The sequence below is a fragment of the Mastigoproctus giganteus genome, chromosome 4 (genome assembly GCF_048544385.1).
Source record: "Mastigoproctus giganteus isolate SK-2022 chromosome 4, ASM4854438v1, whole genome shotgun sequence".
Classification (NCBI taxonomy): domain Eukaryota; kingdom Metazoa; phylum Arthropoda; class Arachnida; order Uropygi; family Thelyphonidae; genus Mastigoproctus; species Mastigoproctus giganteus.
The window spans coordinates 139,645,814-139,667,400 of NC_143578.1; the positions used below are offsets into that span (position 1 = coordinate 139,645,814).

Here is a 21,587-nt window from a genome sequence, read left to right on the forward strand (position 1 = left end):
TAGCTTATGTACAAGGATGAATGGATAGTCTGACTGTTTTAAATACACAAACGAACTCGCTCTTCAAATACAAAGCATATTTACTTACGAGGAGCTACCAGTAATTTTAAAATAGATTACTCGACTAGAATGTACTGAATGGGGAAGAGGCTAACAACACGAAAATTTCATTGTATACATGAAACGTAATATTGAAACTCTCCATAATGAACTGATCGTCCTAGCCTCTTGCGCAAAACACTAACCAAATATGGCAATTGCTAATGAGGGACGCATTATGATGGAATAATTGCCTCTTTGTCACTGCCAAAGATGAGCCCTATCAGCACATCTATATACTGCCCAGAGAACTTCTTAACACGCTGTTAACTTTCAAGTCTTTAATCATCTTCAGATGCTAACCAAAAGATATACTACTCTCGGATTATTGCTACAGGTTGCAAGACCTAACAATCTCAGTAACTCCAGTACTTTTTTTCTGTCACTTCTAAAATCATCTAAATGATTGATCGAGGGCTTGTTGAAGTAGCATATTCTGATTGCTGTTAATCACTGGCTGGCTCACCTTAGTAAGTATCCCGTAGACACCAACTTTGCAAAATACATAAACGTCATTAGTAAATATTAGGAGCAGTAAGGAACACTGGCATTACACTCATAACAGTAGTCAATTAAGCAGACTAGGTATTTAGGCTATAACTACTCTACCTTTTCCTACTTAACTATCCGTAGTAACTTGCCTCGAAAGCTACTGTTCCATTTTATACTAAGTGATGTCAAACATGAGGCTCCCCTAAACAAACTACAATTATCTTGATAATCTACTTCTGTCTAGATAATTCTGGATTATAAACTTTACTAGTCTTTAGTTGAGCATTTCAAAGCTATACTGTGCCAGCCTAAACATGCTTTTGCGAATGCTACAAAACAGCAAATAGGTATGTTATGGATTACCATTAAATTATCAGAGCTAATATACAGGCTTTGACTGTGTAATTTTGCTTAATGTGGCTTTCATTCCATCAAGGAATATAAATTAATAATACATAATTAGAATTTAGTTTTGCTTTCTCCCATTTTGATTTGTGTACTATAATCACTCACTGGTGAGTTAAAGTATTTTGATACCATAGGCACTGTTGATTGAATAGTATATATTAATATTTGCTAACTGCATGCTTCTTTGGTGTCTATGCCACAACGTATAAAATTTGTTGCAGATTGTAGAATTAAGGCATAAATGCCTTCTTTCTTTAGTATAATGCTGGTATGATATAAATGAATGATTAAAAATCATAATTATAATACATCACATAACACCAGAATCTAAATGCTTGCGAAATGCTTTGTTAAAAGGTTGGAATATTCGGCTTATTTAAAAGTACATGTTTATATTTTAAAATGTGCATACTACATTGAATTAGTTTCAGTATACATATAAGATGAACTTACGTTTGATTGCTGAGGGTTACATAGCACCACAACAGAATTACAGTCATGGTCGTAAACCAAAGACCAGATGTCAGGTACAGTTCTCTGCATTGGCCACTCGGTTACAATAAATTCCTTGGACCTCATGAATCCCTAAAATGGATAAAGAACGAGTTTTGGAAATTTATGAAAATTATGTACAGTTAAACTCTGGTTACCAGCTAATAAATTACATTAATTAGTTTTTTTAATGCTCTATAAAAACACTGAAGAAATTACACTTCTAATAATATTTAATTAAATGATTATTAATCACAGTAAGCTTTCGAGTGTCATAACGGTAATTAAAATTGGTAAAGTCAAGAAATTATAAGTAAATTCATTAATGTTTTAAGACTTGAATATATACTATTCGTAGATTGCTGCCTGCGTTGACGGAATGTTGTAAACCTAATAAATCATACCGTTGTTGAAACCTTCGTGCAGGTTGTTATTCTTTGTTAGATTCAACCTGGAAGTTCTTTAATATTTGAACCAGCTGATTCCATTATATAGAGGAAACGCGTGGACAGCCGTCCATACAACGTTAAAGTGAGTAGTCCAGCTTTTGGGATTCAAATAGATAAAGTCAGGCCCATACACTAACGGCCGTTCTGACCTGACGCCACAAATACTCGTCGGTTAAGATTCGATTGATATATGGACCAGGAAAGTAGAGGAATATCAGCGAGGACGTTCATGTACATAGGTTTAGTTTAGTGTTTATTGGTACAGCTATAATGCGTCAACAACGGTAAATTAATAACAAAAAATCGGTGAAAGGTAACAAAAGATTCGTGACCCATTAAAATTGGTCACTATCATCTATACAGGTCTTAGTACCAATAAACTATGCCTCGTCCAGGGATGGCGATTACACTAATGTCCATAAACATGCTTTACTAGAACTCTTGATTTCTTTTTAATACCTCTGCTCTGCCATCTGTACAATGTAACGGTGACAGAATACTTCTGTTCAGTTCCAGTGATGTTTGGTTTACTTTTATTTCTATACAATAACAGAATTATTCGACTGGCGTGCCAGAATCTTCTACTATTGTAGCCATTTATTATGCGAGCATCGTAACTTTTTTTTTCAGTTTCCGTTGGAAATCTGCCATGAAGGATTGATAGCAATGTCTGCTCCTGCCGATTGTACGTTCAGTTTCCAACAATCAAAGGTGGTATTTCTGAGGCTACCAGTTACTGAATGGTCAACATACACGTACATTCATTAATTAATTTTCATTTGCTCGAATCCACAAAATATGCAATTGATTTTTAAACAATTTCATATTTGGTAACATTTACTTCATGGATAACAACAGTGCTATCCACTTAAATCATGTATCAGTAGTAAACAAACAGGACGAGCCTCCTCCACGAGTCAAGCGACTCCACGTAATCTTTAACAACTTTATCAAACCCGGCTCCTTAATTCCTATGCTTCTCCCGTGGTGAGTTAGTTTCACCACTGTTATAACTTCTGCGGAAAATTCAATAGTGCATATCACATCGCTAGATGATATTATGCCGAAGCGTGAGGATTTGATTGTTTGATATTGTTATTTCAGTGTCTCACTTAAAAATGAGTTTTCTTTATATACAATTTCGAAACTGAAATTTAGTACACACAAGTATTACTGTTTAATATTTTTACGTATGTTAAAGTATTATGTTGTTAAACAACGCTGAGGTTTTATTTCCCATTATGTAAAACAGTGAAAGTGCTCTTTTTATTATTAAACCAGTATTTCCTAACAGGATATAGCCTCTTGTAAATGAAAGAATGACTAAAGGTTGGGAATTAGTAATTTAAAATTCGGAAATACATTACAACGCAATATGTACGAACAACGAAATGTTGTTAAATAGTGGACGATTCATAGCAAGAGTACTAAATTCCCTGTACAAAGTACTTAAAATGACTTTTCAATCTATGAAATATCCTAAGCTACGAAATAAAATTTAGAATGTGGAAAGCTACACTGTTATACATTATAACCAGTCTAAATTGGCTACTCTCGCTGCTGAATTAACATTAACTATTAGGATTTAGCTGTTCTTAGTACTGCTAAACTATACTATTTGTAACAAACTATAAAATAACTACACTATAACTATATTGACGAATACTTTCCATAAGCTATACTATCTATAATTACACAAAGAAAAACGCTTACTTACAACCCTGGGTTTTGGCAATGAAATTTCAAAGAAAGATGTGTCGAGCCATCTCTCATTTCATTAAGATGGGACCAATAGAAATTCGGCTTTTTTTTTTTCAAAATTAAATTGAGGGTTTTTTTTTTAAATAGATAAATGGAGATATTTTGGATGTTTGGGCGTTACTTGATAAGGGAAAGTCAGATCGATACCAAAGCTTTCAGTGTATTCTTTTGTTAGTCCTCGAGAAGATTTTCGAATCAATTCTGATTCGACTCTGCCCTCCACGTTTTCTTTATTCGTTTTAGATGTTCGAGAATTAGTCGACAAGAAAAAGCCAGTTAAACACTACATCTTCAGCGTATGTTTTGTTACTTTGTGCAGGTATAAACCAAAGCCCATTCACTAAAGAAATAAATTAAGAGCAGCTCGGATACTTTTGGAACCGAATGCTCGTAATCCGATATATATATAAAATGAAATTCAACTTTGAGTTTCAGAACTTCTGAAATACCTTGTACAAATAGTTAATAAATAAAGAATGTACAAATGGTTAAAATATTTATTATATACTGTTATTTTTTTTTCCCAGCAGTGCTACACTACCGTCAGAGCCACATTTGCAATGAGACCCAAAGCTAAAGCATGTGAAGGAATCCTTTTGAGTTTGAGACGTCGGCGAAATAGAATGGCAATCTACAGAACGTTTTCCTGCATTCAAGTAAAGGATAGCCCTGGAATAAGAAAAATAATGCTTACTGCATTTGAGATCGGCATTTACTTTGACGGATTTATTGTGAAGAAAGACACTTTCAATCCAGAAAGAAAGTACGTTCACTCCAGAGCAGATGGGAAAAGAATGAACACAAGAGAATTTTTTTCTTATGCAAATTTATATTCCGAATTTTGAAAAATTTCACCCACTGTTATAACTATTAACGCTTTTTAGCGTTGAGGTGTTTAACATTTCAAAACAAACTAACACAATACTAAATTTAGCTACTCAGAATTAATGACAATGTGGTCCTACTTAAATTACTCCGTTAACCTGTTGTATAGTAAGTACCCTTGTTCATGCTTAACACTTTAACTTTTGCTTGGAGATTAACAAAAGTAGTTAACAGCACAGTTCCAGGACGCATTGCGAAGTAAAATCGCGGCTGAGAAAACTATTACAAATTTTAGACTTCTAAGAACTAATCTAACTTAGGCAGAGCAGGCTTGGAAAGTATCCCTTACGTCAACAAAGACAGCATTGATGTAGTCGGTACTATCATTGCTTTGGAATGATGAGAGGTAGGGCCTGAAGTTGTCTGCTGAAGAGAAAAAAAAAAACAAGTTTAGAATATATAACACTGATTAACAAAATGAGTTAATATTCACATAACATTGATTAAGTAAAATTAATATTATTTCTCTCTTTCTACGTTATACCCCTCCTGTGTACTTGACTGGCTTAAAGGTATTATTCATTCTGAAAAGAATGAACAAAACCCAAGTAACACATTGAATTATTTGGATATTTCTGCAAACATGTCTCAATATTCTGCACAACCAGATGCTTACGGTTTTATAGTTCTATACTTTAAACTACTACAGGAACATCAGTTCGCGTACTGAGTGCAGTGTATCTGATTTCATAAGTGATTTCATTGTTTTATTGGAAATAATGAATGTGTTTCTATTAATTAATTTATTTATTTTTTTTATTCAAGAAAGAATTTCCCACAAGCTGGATTAAAAGGAAAATACATTTTCATTTAAGTTACCCAGAAAATAAAATTTCTACTTTTCTATAATAAAATGGACTCAGGAAGAGAAGAATATTAATACAACCATGAGCACTTACTGCAGATTCACCAGATTCCTTGAAATAAATTCTAGATACGTTGATCACAAACGAACGTATTGTGTTTTTTTCCTCTTCTATTCATTATGCCGGAGGTTTCTTTTTCTAAACACCAACAATAACCTCTCGCTACGTTCCGTCTTTCCTCTCATTTTCTGTCTCTCATATTTTCCAAAATTTCCCTGGATAAAGTCAAAGGGGGGAGTGCAGGAAATGAACCTTCAAACTCATCTTGCATATAAATTTTTAAAGTATATTTTCAACAATACTTCATTTTTGAAATCTTTCCTTAATAAAATAGTATTTACTGTCAAAAAACATTTAATACTGTTCGAACGCAGGCAAGCCTACTTGTGCGAGGACATACTGAAATTTAAGGTTTGAAAAGCACTATTGCATTATAGAGCATGAATATGTAATTTGAAATTCTATTTTGTATAATCGTCTGATGGATGAAAAAACAATGTTAAATAATGTGTCTGTGTGATTTTCATTTAATGAAGGCCAACGCAGTGCGTTCCAACTATTAACTGTATTCGAATTATAACCGATTAAAAAACTCTTCCTCCCTCCAAAAAAATCTCCTGCACCAAACAAACATTCTTCGTCTGGGAGGATTCAATAATAGCATAAATCATATATAAAAGGTAAATTGGATGGATCATAACATGGCACAAGCCCCAGGTTATTTCTCCAGGGCTTGTGCTTCGATTTAAAGTTTAGTTGTGATGGTTTCTGACTGCCACCACCGAAATTCATTACTGCCTCGATTCTCGTGTGCTGGAATCGTTCTCTGGGCATACAATGCTTGGATTGTCGCGGATGATTTTGGTCACTACTACTGCTGTAGTGACCAAAGCTTTCGTTCTCTGTACGAATATAGGCGGTGATGCGCATTGTTGGAGAACATCATCGGCTTACGTGCAGCTGGTCGATCTCATTAAATACTTCTATGAAATGTTTTTATGGTGGTTGTTAGTCCTACACTTTTTCTCAGTTCAATTCAAACCCTTAATGCTTTTCAGCAAGAATATTACTGTCCGTTTCAACTGTCGACCACGCATCCCTGGGGTGGAATGAATGACCGCTCTACCATTATCTTCCCAGGGGAAGATAACGGTATACTCCAGGAATGGTCTTGGGTGAGAGTATTAGTTAGAGGTGGGGGAGCAAAATTTTAGTATCAAGCTAATTTGCTGGATATGAACCTTAACTAGGAGGATTTATTAGGGGACGGCATAGAAATTTGTGCAACTCACAATCAAGAGCTGAGCTAGTGACATGTGCTGTAAACATGGATGGCGTGCTTTGAGGGATTCTTCATGAGAAGAGATTTCAGATGTTTGGTTCCGAAATCATACTACACAATATTTTCACAGTGCGCATCAGCTGTCTGTCTACTATTAGGGAAAGCAGCCTAGCAATGCCTGAAGCACCTGCTGTACGATTTTTTGTTCACCAAAATTTTTATTCTTGTCATTTTCTACCACCCACCGAAATCATACTACACAATACGTGAATACTACACGTGAATGTCATAACCACTTATTTTCGATTCTTTAGTTAGTTCTGATTTCAGTCTAGAACTCATGAATAAGCAGTAATAAAACTTTCTGGACTTGGCCCATTAAAATATCAGAACCACTTTGACGAATTTACCTAACAATCTTTCCACTGCAGGCGTCGTCAAAGGAATGGAGAAGACTTCAATCTACGTAAGTGAATCTTTCAAAATTCGACAAACTCATAGTGAAGTCCCTTATATTTTGTTTGCTTTAGAATGCCTGTCTATTTTCATTCTTTCAAATATAATTATATAATAAAGGAAATATAAATCTATCCTTTATCTTAAAATTGCAGTAATTTCCAATTACAATAGTTCTTTTATCACTTTATGCTTTTTTGATATAAAATGAAGTACTTTTTTTTTTCCCAAGCTACCATTAACGTTGATAAGAACAAAGCTACCAACTCCAGAGTAAGTTGACATGGTCAGTGGCGCGTTATACCTTCATGTGGCCCAAGGAAAAATGGAATTTTTTTTGGTGTCACAATAAAAATGAAATTGTTCATTTTTATTGTGACACCAAAAATCGCACTCCTTTCCGTACTCAGCAAGCTGTTCGAAAAACTTCTGAAAAATCGGATTGAAACTCATTACAATGCAGCTGGCCTACAATCGCAAAATCAGTTTGGCTTTAAGAAAAGCTGTACAACCCTAAATTTCCTCGAAAACATCAATGAAGCTGCAACTTCAACAAATCGCAAATATTTCCTTGTTATTGAAATAGACTTTGCTGGGGCGTTTGATACCTTATGGTGGCCAAGCGTCCTCAGCCGGCTCCGGAAGGCCAGCCTTCCAAAAAATCCTGTTCCAATGTATGAAATCATACTTATCTAACAGATATGTAACTATACGACTGTGCGAGCTCCATACTCTTCCGTGACAAAAGAGGTGTTCAGAGGCTGCCCACAGGGCTCTCACCGACGTCGTTTCCTTGGCCTATGCGGATGACATGGTTCTGATGCTTCCTGGGGATGCCAGAGCCCAACTGGAGATTACCGCTATTCTGGCATAGCACTACCTCCAGTGGGTGCGGAACGTTTCCCTTCCTGGGGCAGACAAAGATTGCAATGATCAACCTCCATGGGACTAGGGACATACATAGTCGTGCCCACCTCCTCGAGGTGTAGACGGACACCGGGTAGGCTCTCCAGGAGATCCTGGCCTTCCTGGTGGCAGAATGACCAGAAACAACTAAACATAACACACAGACTGCACAAACACAACACTACACAGTTTCTGGCCATTCTACAGAGTCTTTTATCTTCACAGAGCACAATGGCGGTGCTAAACTAATGTTCCAGAACGGCTGTACAGAAGATATTATACATGGCAATTGACACCCTTGAGAACTGGGCTGCAAGCAATAACTTAAAAATTTCATCAGAGAAACCAAGATCCATTCTGCTCAGAGGACCGCTCCAAATCAGGATTCAGGGTGTAACTATCATGATGACTACTGAATTGAAACAAAACACCTCTGAGTGATTCTTGATAAAAAAAATGTATCGTATACATCAGTCTATAAAGCCATCTTTCTACCAGTAATATCGTACGCAGTTGGAATCTGGTTCCACAAGGCCACAACAGCTGGTCAATTTAGGTATATCCTAAATACCCGTATTGTCTCCAGACTGTTAGAAGCCTCAAGAGCTTATAACAGTCAGTACTCACGCACTCAAAGTCCTTACAGGATCCCTCCCCATGGACCTGCAGATCATCCAACCTGCACTACTTTATCAGCTGGCAACAGGCCGGGTGGCCACTTGGCTTGACTTTACGACCAACCCTTAAAATGATCTTAAAAATGAAAGGAAATGCCTCTCTGCTCACCTCCAGCTGATTTGGCAAGCCTACTGGGAATCGTCCAGCAAAGGACAAACCACGCACAAATTTCTGCCTACAATACAAATGGTATATCCTAAATACCCGTCATGGTTCGCCTCTGGGCTCTATACCACCCATCTGCTCACTGGTCATGGGGCATTTAGACACAAGCTTCACGGTTTTGGACTCAGCGATACATCACTGTGGCTCCCGAGAAACGTGGGAACATTTACTTTACACCTGCCCTCTCTATGAGGACCTGAACCGCAGGCTAATCACTAGGATCTGTGTCTCTCTCTCTGAGACCAGGAGCACCTTGTAATAACAGAGAAGGACACATACCGGGCAGTTGCTCAGTTTTCCAAAGATCTCTTTGAAAGGAGAAGGACATTCCCGCAACCTCAATTGTAGACCAAAAGACTGAAACCTTCCACCAAGAAACGCAAACGTGGAAATATCATCTGGATCTGCCCTGCCTTCTGCTGGTAGCAAGAAAACTCAAATGTGACAAAAAGCTTAATCCTAACGTCAAGGAATGCAAAACCGTGAAATGCACTTTCTGGACATGTCCCTGCATATCATTGGGACCATCTCAACGCAAGAAAACTGAAACATGACAATACAATAACTAAAATTTAATCACCTCAAATATAAATGCAACCTATGAGGGGATTGCCATACAAAAGAGCCCACGAATTGACGCTATTGTGCCATCACCAGGAGCTACACAAAATACCATCCTAGAGCAAGACAAACGAAACGTGACAAACCAGGACCGAACTGGACCAATACTTGACCATGACTGCAGCAATTGGCTGCCACCCAAGGCCCAGCCATCTGGCTCAGCCGGCTTTCCCTGGCAGGGGGAGAGGTGCCATTTTGCTGTCTCCTCCCACCACCCACTTTTCCTTCTGGTGGGGCTTCTATCGACCCATTTCTTCTGTTTTCCTACCCCCAGTCTTCCGCCTCCCCTCCTAGCATTTTCTCCTTACACAGTGTATTGCCCCACGAGTCCAAATTTAAAAAACATAAAAATTCCTTCCAACCTTTCAGCGTACGACCCCATCTGGCGTTTCTCCTGCCACCACCACCCACTTTTCCTTCTGGTGGGGCATGCTCCACTGCCTCACGGGGGGGTCTTCTATCGACCCATTTCTTCTGTTTTAAAAAAAACCAACCGCGATCATTTTATCTTTATTTTATTTTATTTAGGTCCTAGCCACCGAAATCTCAGGAAAATAGGTGGCAGGACCTGCCAGAGGTCCTAGTATATTGACAACTGGTACACCTGGATAACCTCCCCGCGGCGAAGTATGAAAGCGCTGGGTCCCACTAGGGTCCCGGCGGCTAATAAGTCAGACGAACAATGGGCACAGCATGCTACACAACACATGATCCACACACTTAAATCTCTGGCTTTGACAGCGGACTGTCCTCGATACAATGAACATACGCGGAGATGAGAGAAGTCCCTCGTGCTGTTAGACCCAAAAATACTTCATACCAAAAACAAATTCCATGACGTAAGAACTAAATATAAAATTTCATCAAAATCGGTAAAACCATTTTTGAAAAAAAAAAACGTAATTTTCAAATTAATCTTCAAGTAAAATCCATTGACCTTGCCAGGTAGAAAGTCCAGTTTCCGATAAAAATCACTTAAAAATATTAGTGAAAAACAGCAATGAGTTTTTGAAACAACGATTTTGGGGCCCTAGTCAGATGTCGTTTTTGCTTATAGGATAACGCGCCACTGGAAACGGTATAGATGGCCGTCCGCCACAAGTTTGGAGAGATCTGGTTCGACGATTGGAGGAATTTCTAAAATCCTCTTTAGTGAAACCTAACTACAGCCCATCTCACTTGGAGCCAGTAGGATTCCCTCATAATTTACTCCAGATTTTCCAGCCTACAAAACATGCAAATCGACATATAACACATTTTCTACTTAAACACTGACATTAGCGATGAGTTCCTGTGCCGTTAAAATAATAATTTGAAAGTTTTCTTGCCTTGCGCGCCTTTTATATCTTGCTTTGAACTAGCGCTGCCAGCTGCTATCATTTTAGGTATCATCTGGAATTGATTTGGTACTTTTCAAGAGTGAGATGTTACAATACACGTAGGTAGATAGTGTATAAGGTGGATGACAGTATCACATTATATATAAAGGTTAATTAATGCGTCTGCAAGGAAAGGCGGTGTTTGTTTACGATGCAATATCAAAATACCTTTGGCGAAGCCGTCTCGATTTGACAAACGGTTAAGAACGCTTAATATTATTATAATTATTAAAACTTGGGTTCATCCTGATACTAAATTAAAATTTGTGGATATGATTACGTTCCTTTTGCTTCATGGTGTTTTATTTATTTTCTATTTCATTCTCCACTGCTCTGATTGTCTGTAAATACGTCTTGCTGCTTAGTACAGTACTTGTATTTCTAAGGGGGCTAATTGCTCTCTTTCTAACGCTAAATCCCCAATAATTACGTTGTCAAAATTTTTCATTAAGCACAGTTTGGAAAGGAACAAGGGATGCGACCAAACATGGTTCTTTGCTTTACTGCTATACTATTTATACTGCATTACTGATACTATTGTGCATATTCCAAAGGAAACGAAGATTTTTAATAGCACGGCGGGAAATTTAGCACGGTATGTCCAATAAAGAATAGGGAGTTGAAGTAAAAAACAGTCAAAAGATCTGTAAAACCATTTTTACAGAAATAAAATTGTAATTAACATCTTTGATGCAATCCTTTAAAATAAAAAAAAAAGCCTTAAAATGAATGCATAATTTTGATATACATTTGCTTACTGTATGTGTACTTCACTGAAGTAGATAACAGCAAAATAAAATGGACGGAGCTGGTCCAGTTACTATGCAAAAATTCATTTCGTCTGCCTTACAATAGTAAAACATATTTACGTGGTACAGTGGCCATATTCCTATTTTTCTCCCTGTTTTCTACTCGATGTCCGCCAGCTCTGTCTCCAATTGAGAATTTCGATGACATCTTGCATATTTTCTGTAAGAAAGCAATAAAATCTAGAATGAGACAAACAATATTTTATTTATTAATCGTTTTAAATAGAAGCATTATTATTATAAGAAAAAAGAGATTCATCAGAAAAGCCTAAAAATGTCCGCATTTTATTGATAAAATCGATAGTACAATAAAATTATTTTCAGCAATAGATGGAAAATTTATATTTCTATAAATTTTTAATAATTTTGTTTCCAGTATCTTCTAATCTTCCACTGTTTATCAACTGTAGACATTTTTTCAGAACAAAGGCATCCGCTTATCGGAACAACTGGTCGCCTACTTTAAACGCGAGGAATGTTACGAAACTCGACAGCTATATAAGGTTGTAATGAATAATAAGAAGGGCATAATTCATTCTCAGAAATTTACAACCAAATTTACTAAAAAAATACTCATTATTTTCTGGAAAGAAGTACCCAAGTACAAAAAAGGTCTGAGTTTTGATAACGTACATTGCAGTTTAAACTGCCGACTCGGACGGCTGGCAGGCAGCGATCCAACAGTGTTTTTTTTTTTTTTTTTTCTGCCGAATTTCATATGAATTTTCATTATTATTATTATTTTTTCCCTCCTAGTTTCAAAATTAATATTTACAATTAAGTTGTGAATAGCTCACCTGATATTCTCGCTGATATTCGTTCTGTCTGGTGATTGGATTCTTCGCAGACTTATATTTCATTTGCTGAGCTAGTTCAGTAACTGGAAACCAGGTGGTGCCACAGTAACGAGCTTCTTCTAATGCCTCGTATATGAATTTGTACTGTTCCTAAATAAAAAGACAAATTGGTACATTATTTTAAAAGGTCGCATATATTAAATATTGTTTACGAATCAAATGGGTGAGGGGGGTAAGATATCGATAAAATTTCAGATTTTTTAGTCGCTTTATCACACCCCTGTCTCTTTCAACATGAACCCCTTCTCCCAGAATAGGAACAGATTAATATAATAATAAAAAAATACTAAGTGACTATCATTAAGAAATCTACTTTCTCGTAGTTTTAAATATTATAGGGAAAAATTTTATTGACCTTAAATTAGCTCCTAATTTGTTCGGGTGAGCTGGAAGCCGCTCGTTCTGCCAACAGTGACTCTATGCATGATTTCAAGCTTCCCATGGGTATATATATTTCTTTACTATTGGTGTAAAAACACCGCAGATAGCTCATAAAGAGAAACCTACCAAAGTAGTGTAAAGGCATCATTTCATCTGTATATCGTATTGTGATCATCCTTCACAACGCATTACCATGTTTTGCACTACCTCGAATAAGCAACGCTTCATTATAATAGAGAAGTTTATTGTTACTTATTCTCGGTAGGTACCACCACCCAGAAATAGGATGGTGATTTGGGATATACTTTGCATATGTCTGGTATAAATTTGCGGGTGATGGCCCCTTTGGTGGATTCAGACCATCTACCTTGCCAGGTCTGTTGTAAGCAGGTTAGCAGACTCCTAACCTACTTACAACAGACCTGGCAAGTTAGATGGTCTGAATCCACCAAAGGGGCCATCACCCGCAAATTTATACCGGACATATGCAAATCACCATTCTGGTTCTCCCCAGGCCTTCTAACCACGTACCTCCTAACAGGGCATGGTGCCTTTCGCAGCAAACAACCTTCTTGGACTTTCCGACAGCTCCCTTTGCACCTGTGGTGCCCAGGAGATCTGGGACCACTTGATTGATGACTGTCTACTATATGATGACCTCAGGTCTCTCATCACACAAATCCATCTCATACCGAGAGACCAGAAACAACATCTCCTGGAAGACCACCATACCTATACAGCCTTTTCTAACTTTGCTCAGCGCCTCTTCACAAGGCGGAAAACCCTACCACAACCTCAGAATCAGACCCAACCAGACAAAGACAACCGGCCTAATCAGCCATGTGTCCAGACCACTACTTGCTTCAGCATACTGCAATCCCCGTGAAGACTTTCAACCTGCACAATAATCGTGCCTTTACAATGCAGCCTCAATATAACCTCGATCTACCATGACTGCCGCTCCAGCCTCGTCCCCACCAAGTTGACTCACCACTGAAATGACTGCACTATCTGGACGGGACTTGTCTGTCCCAGGATTGACACTACCCGGATTTGAGCCTTTCGGATCGACTCTACCAAATACAAACTTCATGCAGCTCACTACTGAAATGACTTCACTACCCGGACGGGACCTGTCTGTCCCAGGATTGCACTACTCGAATTTGACCTACTCGGACTGGACTCTGCCAACTATGACTTCATGCAGCATTGCTGCCAATGCCACGTGGCGATCCTGAACCCGTACTCCTTTGCACGGCCCTGTTTCTCCCCTGTTCTCCTGGCGGGGGGAGGTGACGGTCCCCTTGTCTTCTCCTCCCTGCCGTCCCCTCTTTCCTTCTGGTGGTGGAGCATGGGTACCCATACTTGGCCCCGTGGAGAGCCAACAACTTTTCAAACAAAGCTGTTGATGGTAGTCTTGCATTATTTCCACCATTGTAACATTAATTCTGTCAATCAATGTCTACTTTCTCGAAAAGTTTAACTCGTTATCCCTATATATTTCCCAGGGATAACATATTTGCCATTACGCCCATAATGAGAAATATTAGAAATTCTTGATTAATAGAATAATATTTCTAATATTAGATTGCCTTTATCAATTCTAATGAACGCGATAATTTCTCTATTCTAGAACGGGAGGAGAATATCATAAGTCACACTACAGTGTAGCTTATGATTTGACGATTCAAGTCCTTAATGCTTTCCGCCATTACCTTCCATCATCGTTTCACCAAGTTGGATTGACACTTCTTTTCAAAATAGCTTGAAATATGTGATGAATTTAATCTCAGAAAGAGAAAATACCTTTTATTTAAGAACGAGTTTAAGGAAAGATCACACCGGATTTTAAAAGTGCGCGAGTTGCTGCAGGGTGGCCATAACGCAATGAAAAACATTATAGGTTCGCCAAAATTAACAACAATAAATTAACTAAGGCCATCTGACCATCAAGCATAACTGTCTTTACTATGTGCTCGTCAAATTACCTAGAGTCTAATAGATTCCAAAGAGCAGTTTTTGCTTACTTTAGTTTTTTCGAGCCGACTACAGGAGTGTGGTAGTCTTAACATTGGCCAAGGGGATCACCTACTCTTTTCTTGCTGCTGTAGACACAGTATGTTTACAGAACTGAATTTCAGTGTGGTTTTACCCGCGCAGTTTAAATGTTAGTTAAAGCATTTTTGCTCATGTGATGGCAGGAGTCCAACTACGGACATGCGTGTTACACATCCTTTACAGCTCTGTATCCATTACAACGTTTCGACAATGGCTTTAAAACTGCTTTAAAAACGAAATTATGCAGCCAGCTTACAAACATGGGTTTTGTTCTCACTAAAAAATGTGTGCATTCGTAATTCATTAGAATTGACAAAATAAATTTCCATTATAACATGGTGCACAACGCGATTTTCATCACGAAAATATTTTCTTTTCATTCAGAGTGAAGGAGAGTTATAAGCTATGCAGGAAATGCTACAGTACTACCAGAAGTTAAATTTATAAAAAGAGATTGTTGAACTTTGTGAAAGAAATCAACACTTATATTCTTCTGATGTGGTTGGGAAGCAATTACAAGTGTGATCGTTAATTGATGGATATCGAATTCATGTAGCGACGGTGGTCAAACCATGAATTTAAATTTACTGCAAAGAAAGAGAAGTATTTGGCCCGAAAACTAAATGAATATTATGTTCACTTCATCATGGCTAAAATAGTTTGTTAATGAGTTGATAGCAAAACGATACTACAGGAACAAAATGTCATCCCTTTTCAGCATACAGTTAGAAAATTCTAACTGTATGCTGAAAAATAATGCTCAGAGTGTTAAAATATTATTTTATTCAAAGGAATAATGTTATTGATGACGCTGCCATTAAGGTTTGAAAGTCAACATACTTAAGAACTGTTATATAATTAAATTAGGTTATGTGTAGTAAGGTAAACTTGCAACTGGTGAGAGTGTAAAGTAGTATAGATTTAATGTTCAGGACAGACAGATATCAAAGGAGAAAAATCAAGAAGACTATAAATTTATGAACTTCAGGTAGTTTTGTTTTTGTAAAATATTAGTAAGACCCATAAAGGCACTTAAAATTAGATTATTAAGGAAAAGAAAACGTACAACTTCAAATTATTTGATCTGTTCAGGTTAGAAAAAGTTTACACCACTGAACAACCATATGCCTACTCATATGGTTATTTAGTCGAAAAAATAACAATAAACAACCGTTAATTTTAACATCTCTATTCATATTGGTTCATTCTGTGCTGTACGAGAAATCCATTAATAAAACCAATGACAATAAATTAACTTCTATGACCATAAAACTGAAAACCTTTCTTATTTAATATTTCCCATTATCATATTTACTTTTTTTACGCTTACAACTAGTAAAATTTTTCACATTTGACGGGTTCTCGTCTCAAATTTGCAGAGGGATTCTCTAAGAAGAAATTCTAGAAGCCGGATGCAATTGGAGAGCAACATTTGGTCGAATATGTATCTTTTTGCTTTAAGTGTGAATGTCAGCGTTTGTTGAATATTTGCCCATTTACACTTTTAAATTCAAAGTGACTTGTGGAAGCCGACATAATAAATCCGGACAGCGTGTGTTTTATTTAGATAGTTGTGGTCTCTTTATTTCATACAATCACGCGGCAGTGTAATAAATCATTTCTCTATGAGATGGCTGTCATAACATCTAATGTCAACTGATACAAATACAACGTGTCTAACAAGCACAATCGATTCTTAATTACCTCACATTAGTTACTTTTGTGTTTCTTAGATTTTTTTTCTCTGGCCTACTGAGGGAAGCAAAAGTTGAGCGCTTCACGAGCAATTTGGTGGTAGATCTTAGTTATGGATTATTTCAGGATAAAGTGAAGGTAAGTTTGCGTTCAGTACTCAAGAGATATTATTATACAAGTGCTTCTTAAGTCAGTCACAGTGGCCTACGACTGACAGGTTGTCTTCCTGAGATATCGCCGCTCGCACTCACTGAATACGCTTCACTTTCTCGCAGGTAGCTGTTGTCCGTAGCAGTATAGTGGTTTCGCCACTTGTCACTCCTTTGAAAAAGTTTCGGTTCGATTCCTTCGACAACTGGAAACATTTTTAAATTGAAGGCTATGTTTAGCTGATCTCGCGCGCATGGTGTAGAGATTTTCCCCGTGAGTCATTCCAGTTGCTTAGACGAACAACATACAAATCTTCTAAAAAACATAATGCACCTACGATTATGAGAGGATGCTGGCTCTACCGAACGCTGCACGGTTTTTTCTTTGAACTTATGTTTTTTCATTCAGGAAAATACGCAAATCAGTCACTGTATATATGTACATCATTTAATCACTCGCTGAATATGTTCCCTGTAGTTTAATATAAATCACCTACAGCATTGGTTTTAATCTAAGGTAACATTAACTCATTAAAGTAAAGCGAGTCACATGACGATTAACGCGAGTTCATGAATTGAAGTATGTACTTTTTGCTTTGACATGAGAAGGGATAGCCAGTATCCACAGGTTTCTAAAAACAAAACTGCTTTTGGATGATTGTATGAGGGAATAAAAATAAATATTTATTTTCTTTTTCACTGCCGTTAAAGAGTGTACAGAACTGCGAGCTTTGACTTACCACTGTGTCCACCATGCCTTTCCTAGCCTGCTTCAACGCTGCCGTGTAGCCGAAGATATCGTAAGTACCATCTTCTTCACATAGCTCCAGGTTATTGTCAATACATAAATAAGCTCCTGTTCTACCACAACCATCACTGCAAGAAAACACTGCATTAGAAAAAAATTCTTTCATTCATAATACAAACTACAGGGAGTGGAAAAAATAATGGAAACACCTGATATGTTCATATCATGAACATGCTGCGATTATTATTATTTATTTATTTTTGTTTTTTTTAGAGGCAGTACTGTGAAAGGAACGATAAAAGCTGATGTTATGTAGAGGTGATATGAAAAGGTACACGAAAAAAATTACCGAACTTTGAATTCCAAAGAGGTCAAAGACTGCCGCACACAGAAACTTATTGTAGTTCGAAAACATAAAAAAAAAAAAAAAAACTGCTGCAGAACTTAATGTGAGTCTCAGCAATCCAGTTTATAGCAAAACATTTCGGCGAGAACTTCATAAAGCTATTGCCAAGCCTCTCGTTACTGATGATAATGAGATGAAAAAGGATGCAATGGTGTAAGGCCACAAAAACTGGCCACTTGATGATTGGAAACGTCATATTTTCAGGCGAATTATCATTCACACTTTTTTCCAACTTCAGGGAATTCATGTTTGGCGAATGCCATGGGAAGAAGATCTTCCTGACCTTCTTGTGCCATTAAATATGGAGGAGGATCAAACATGGTTTGAGCAGAAATGTCTTGGTATTCTTTTGGTCCTATCATCACCCTGAACGAGCGAATTAGTGCCACCGTTTACCTTGATATTCTGAGTCACCAGGTTCATCCCAGAGCGAAAACTTGGTTTCCCAGCAACGATGCGAAGAGGAAGGCATAGTTTCAAGATGATAATGCTACAATACACACAGTCGCATCCATTCTTCGTTTGAGGAGCATAAAACTGAGGCTAAGCATTTGCACGACCTGCGCAATCACCAGACTTAAGCGTTATTAAGCCACTGTAGGCACATTTGGAGAGGAAAGCGAGAAGCAGATTTCTTCCTCCTCCTCTATCATTCAAGGAGCTTGAAACGTTCCTTCACGAAGAATGGTCCTCTTAAGACAATTCAGGAATTTATTTCAATCTATTCCACGTAGAATACAAGCTGCTTAAACAGCAAAGGGTGGCCCAACACCATATTAGCACATACCTGTACTTCTTATAACAGGTATTTCTATTATTTTGTCCACTCTTGTATATAAAACATTTTTTAATACCCTATGATCAGCTTCATGATCTGAAAGCACAAGATTTTAATTCAACTAGAACCAAAAATTCTAACTATACATTTCACTTGCTTTCTTAAATTAGCACTAACAAAAGGAGCTGTACCTCACTTGCATGAGTTTGAATTATCCGTCTATATATAAGAGTAAGTGAAGAACGTGGACATGACTGAATTGAAATAACTACAAGGCGATGGCTGAAAATTATACGTGTCATTTCAAAAATGGTTCCACACCTTTATAAGTCTATGCCTTCCTCTTGTAATACTTGCAGCACCTTGTGGAATCCACAAGGTGTTGGAAGTATTCTGTGGTAGTGCTACCCATGCGTTGCACGTGTCTAGTAATGACCGCGCACTGTCACGTGGATTGTCGCAGCATCGAATGACCTTTTCCTGTAGATCCCAGATATACTGAGTTTGGAGATTTTTTTTTTTTTTTTTGATAGACGCCGACGTTGTCTGGATACACTGTCCTCATGAATGGGAGTATACTTGTATATTCAGCCTCGACAGAAAGGTAGGCGTTCCATCGTGCCGCTGATTAACAATGACTGGAGGGTTTGGTGCATGCCACGAAAATAGTCCCCAAACCATAACACGACCGCCTTCAGCCTGCCGAACACCAACAGTACATCCAGGTGCCATAGCCTCGTGTCGCTTTCTCAAAATGCAGACACACCCATCAGTATGATAGAGTTAGAAACCAGATTCATCAGACCAGGTGATAGATTTAAATATGCCAGTGGTCCAGTGTTACTGTCGACGTGCCCATACCGGGCGCAGTTTCTTGTCTCTTAGTAAGCATGGATACCCGTGACTGCCATATCCTGTACGACCTATTTTCTGTTGCATACTCCATGTGGATCGTTAGTCATGCTGTTCCTATGTTCAACTGGGGGTTAACAGTGTGCACAGTTGCAGTTGCGTTGTGCTGCGTCGCTGTTGTGCTACGAAACGAGATACACAACGCTGACCACATGTGGCTGCCCCACGTGTAACCTTTGGCTAGTTGTTCGAGTGCTGTTGAGCCAGTCACGGTTGATTCGTGACACCACAAAACGGGAGTACTTAACAACCACGTTGGCTGTTGTCGAGATACTGGTACGTCTTGCCACCACAATCATTCCACGTTCGAAGTCGACCCAGTTTTCTTCTTAAACACTTAAACTGATTGCCACTTGTGCGAACTACAATCTTATATCAGCCGTTCTCGACTTTGAGCCTTCACCAGCATCGCAGACCAGTCCATTCTTCCATAATGAGGGTGTTGCTAATGCAAGGCCAAATGAGTATATGTTATATGTCAACGATAAGTGTTTGTGTAAATTCAGTTTTGCAGTACGTACATTAAGATTAACGTTATTATTTGAAAGTAATAATTCAGTGAAGCACTAAAAGTTGTAAATTTCAATTAATTAATTCGATATTATAGCATTACAAATAACAGTTGTAATACAGGTAAGCCTGAGATTGATACAGGTACTAGGGGAAAGCGGTAGATAACCTAATTGGGAAGTTAAGTGAAGTATTTCAACGTCATTTTAACATATTTTTTTTAAAAAAACAAAAGAAAGGGATAGTAATGCCCTTAAGCTAAAGGGTTCACTGAAAACAGGAGAGACAATCGTCACCTGACGTGATCTAACCCAGTACATTTGAAAATCATATCTGGAATGCATACACTTGAACAGCGCAACAGACGAGCGTTTAAACAGGAAATTAACTGCCGCGACCAGTGAAGACAACGGAGGCAATCATCACGCGACGAGACCCAGCCCTAGTTGAGATGTGGTGTGCTTGTCGCTGGAGGCAAAGATAAATAGAGTGAAAGTACCTTTGCTATATATATTTGCAAACTTTGGCAGAACCGGAATCAAGAGAATGGATGGGAATTGTGGGTCACGAAAGGTAAATATGCGCCGTAAATTTTAGTGTGGCGATCAGCTATCGGCTGGTTTTGATCGGACATTATAGACAAAATACTTGATGCAATTCTGAAGATAGATTAATTCGTGTATGAAATGCACTAAAATAGTGGAAAATGAAAATAATCCAGGTTTGTTTTCATCTCCCAGTATTTAAATTTGAATAGAAGTGTGTCAAAAATACCTGGGGGTAATTGTGCAGTCAGATACAAAGTTCTCTGAGTAGTGCAGACAGGCCAGAACAGCTTATGGAGTTTTATCAAGGATATTTCAGGAACTTTGCTAGCAGGAATAAAGATGGTGATTATCCCATTGCATAAGGCAATGGGATAATCACGCGATTGGTAAGGGGAACAAAAAAATGTCATCTTATCAAGAAAGGCTTCAGTTCTGGAGACTACGCACCTGCGAGAAGATTTGACTGAGGTATTTAAGGCCTTGAATGGATTGAGTAAGCTCAGTGCCGATGGCATTCTTCCTGTTGCTGAGAGTACACACTTGAAGGGGCATAAATTCAAACGGAGGAAGGATTGTTGCAGGATATGGGTGCGGAAGTTTGCCTTCAGCGAGCTGGTGGTTGGTGGAAGTTCTAGAAGTGACAATAAATTCAAAGAACAACTAGATAAATTCTTGGAGTGGATAGACAGGTGAATTAGATAGTTTTTTTTATGGCCGATTTTCTGTAAGCTTGCTTTCTTGCATCATTTGTCACTACTAATACTAATTTACGTAACGCATGCATAAATTGGTCACAT

At 37.9% G+C, this 21,587-nt stretch overlaps 1 protein-coding gene and 1 long non-coding RNA gene across 3 annotated transcripts in view; one reads left to right on the plus strand and one right to left on the minus strand.

The window, feature by feature from the left end:
- Positions 1–4,478, plus strand: part of LOC150087096 (uncharacterized) — a 219,097-nt gene extending 214,619 nt beyond the window's left edge. The window contains exon 3 of the long non-coding RNA XR_016546901.1: positions 4,229–4,478. This is a non-coding gene — a long non-coding RNA (uncharacterized LOC150087096). The remainder of the gene's footprint in view (positions 1–4,228) is intronic.
- LOC150087098 (receptor-type tyrosine-protein phosphatase kappa-like) overlaps positions 1–21,587 on the minus strand; it is a 453,299-nt gene that overhangs the window by 46,609 nt on the left and 385,103 nt on the right. For both annotated transcript variants that reach the window (XM_090372951.1, XM_090372952.1), the window contains exons 8-12: positions 17,629–17,764; positions 12,546–12,695; positions 11,809–11,908; positions 4,876–4,952; positions 1,453–1,584 (exon numbers count right to left, since the gene is read on the minus strand). In XM_090372951.1, coding sequence (XP_090229077.1) covers positions 1,453–1,584; positions 4,876–4,952; positions 11,809–11,908; positions 12,546–12,695; positions 17,629–17,764 — 595 coding nt within the window. The remainder of the gene's footprint in view (positions 1–1,452; positions 1,585–4,875; positions 4,953–11,808; positions 11,909–12,545; positions 12,696–17,628; positions 17,765–21,587) is intronic.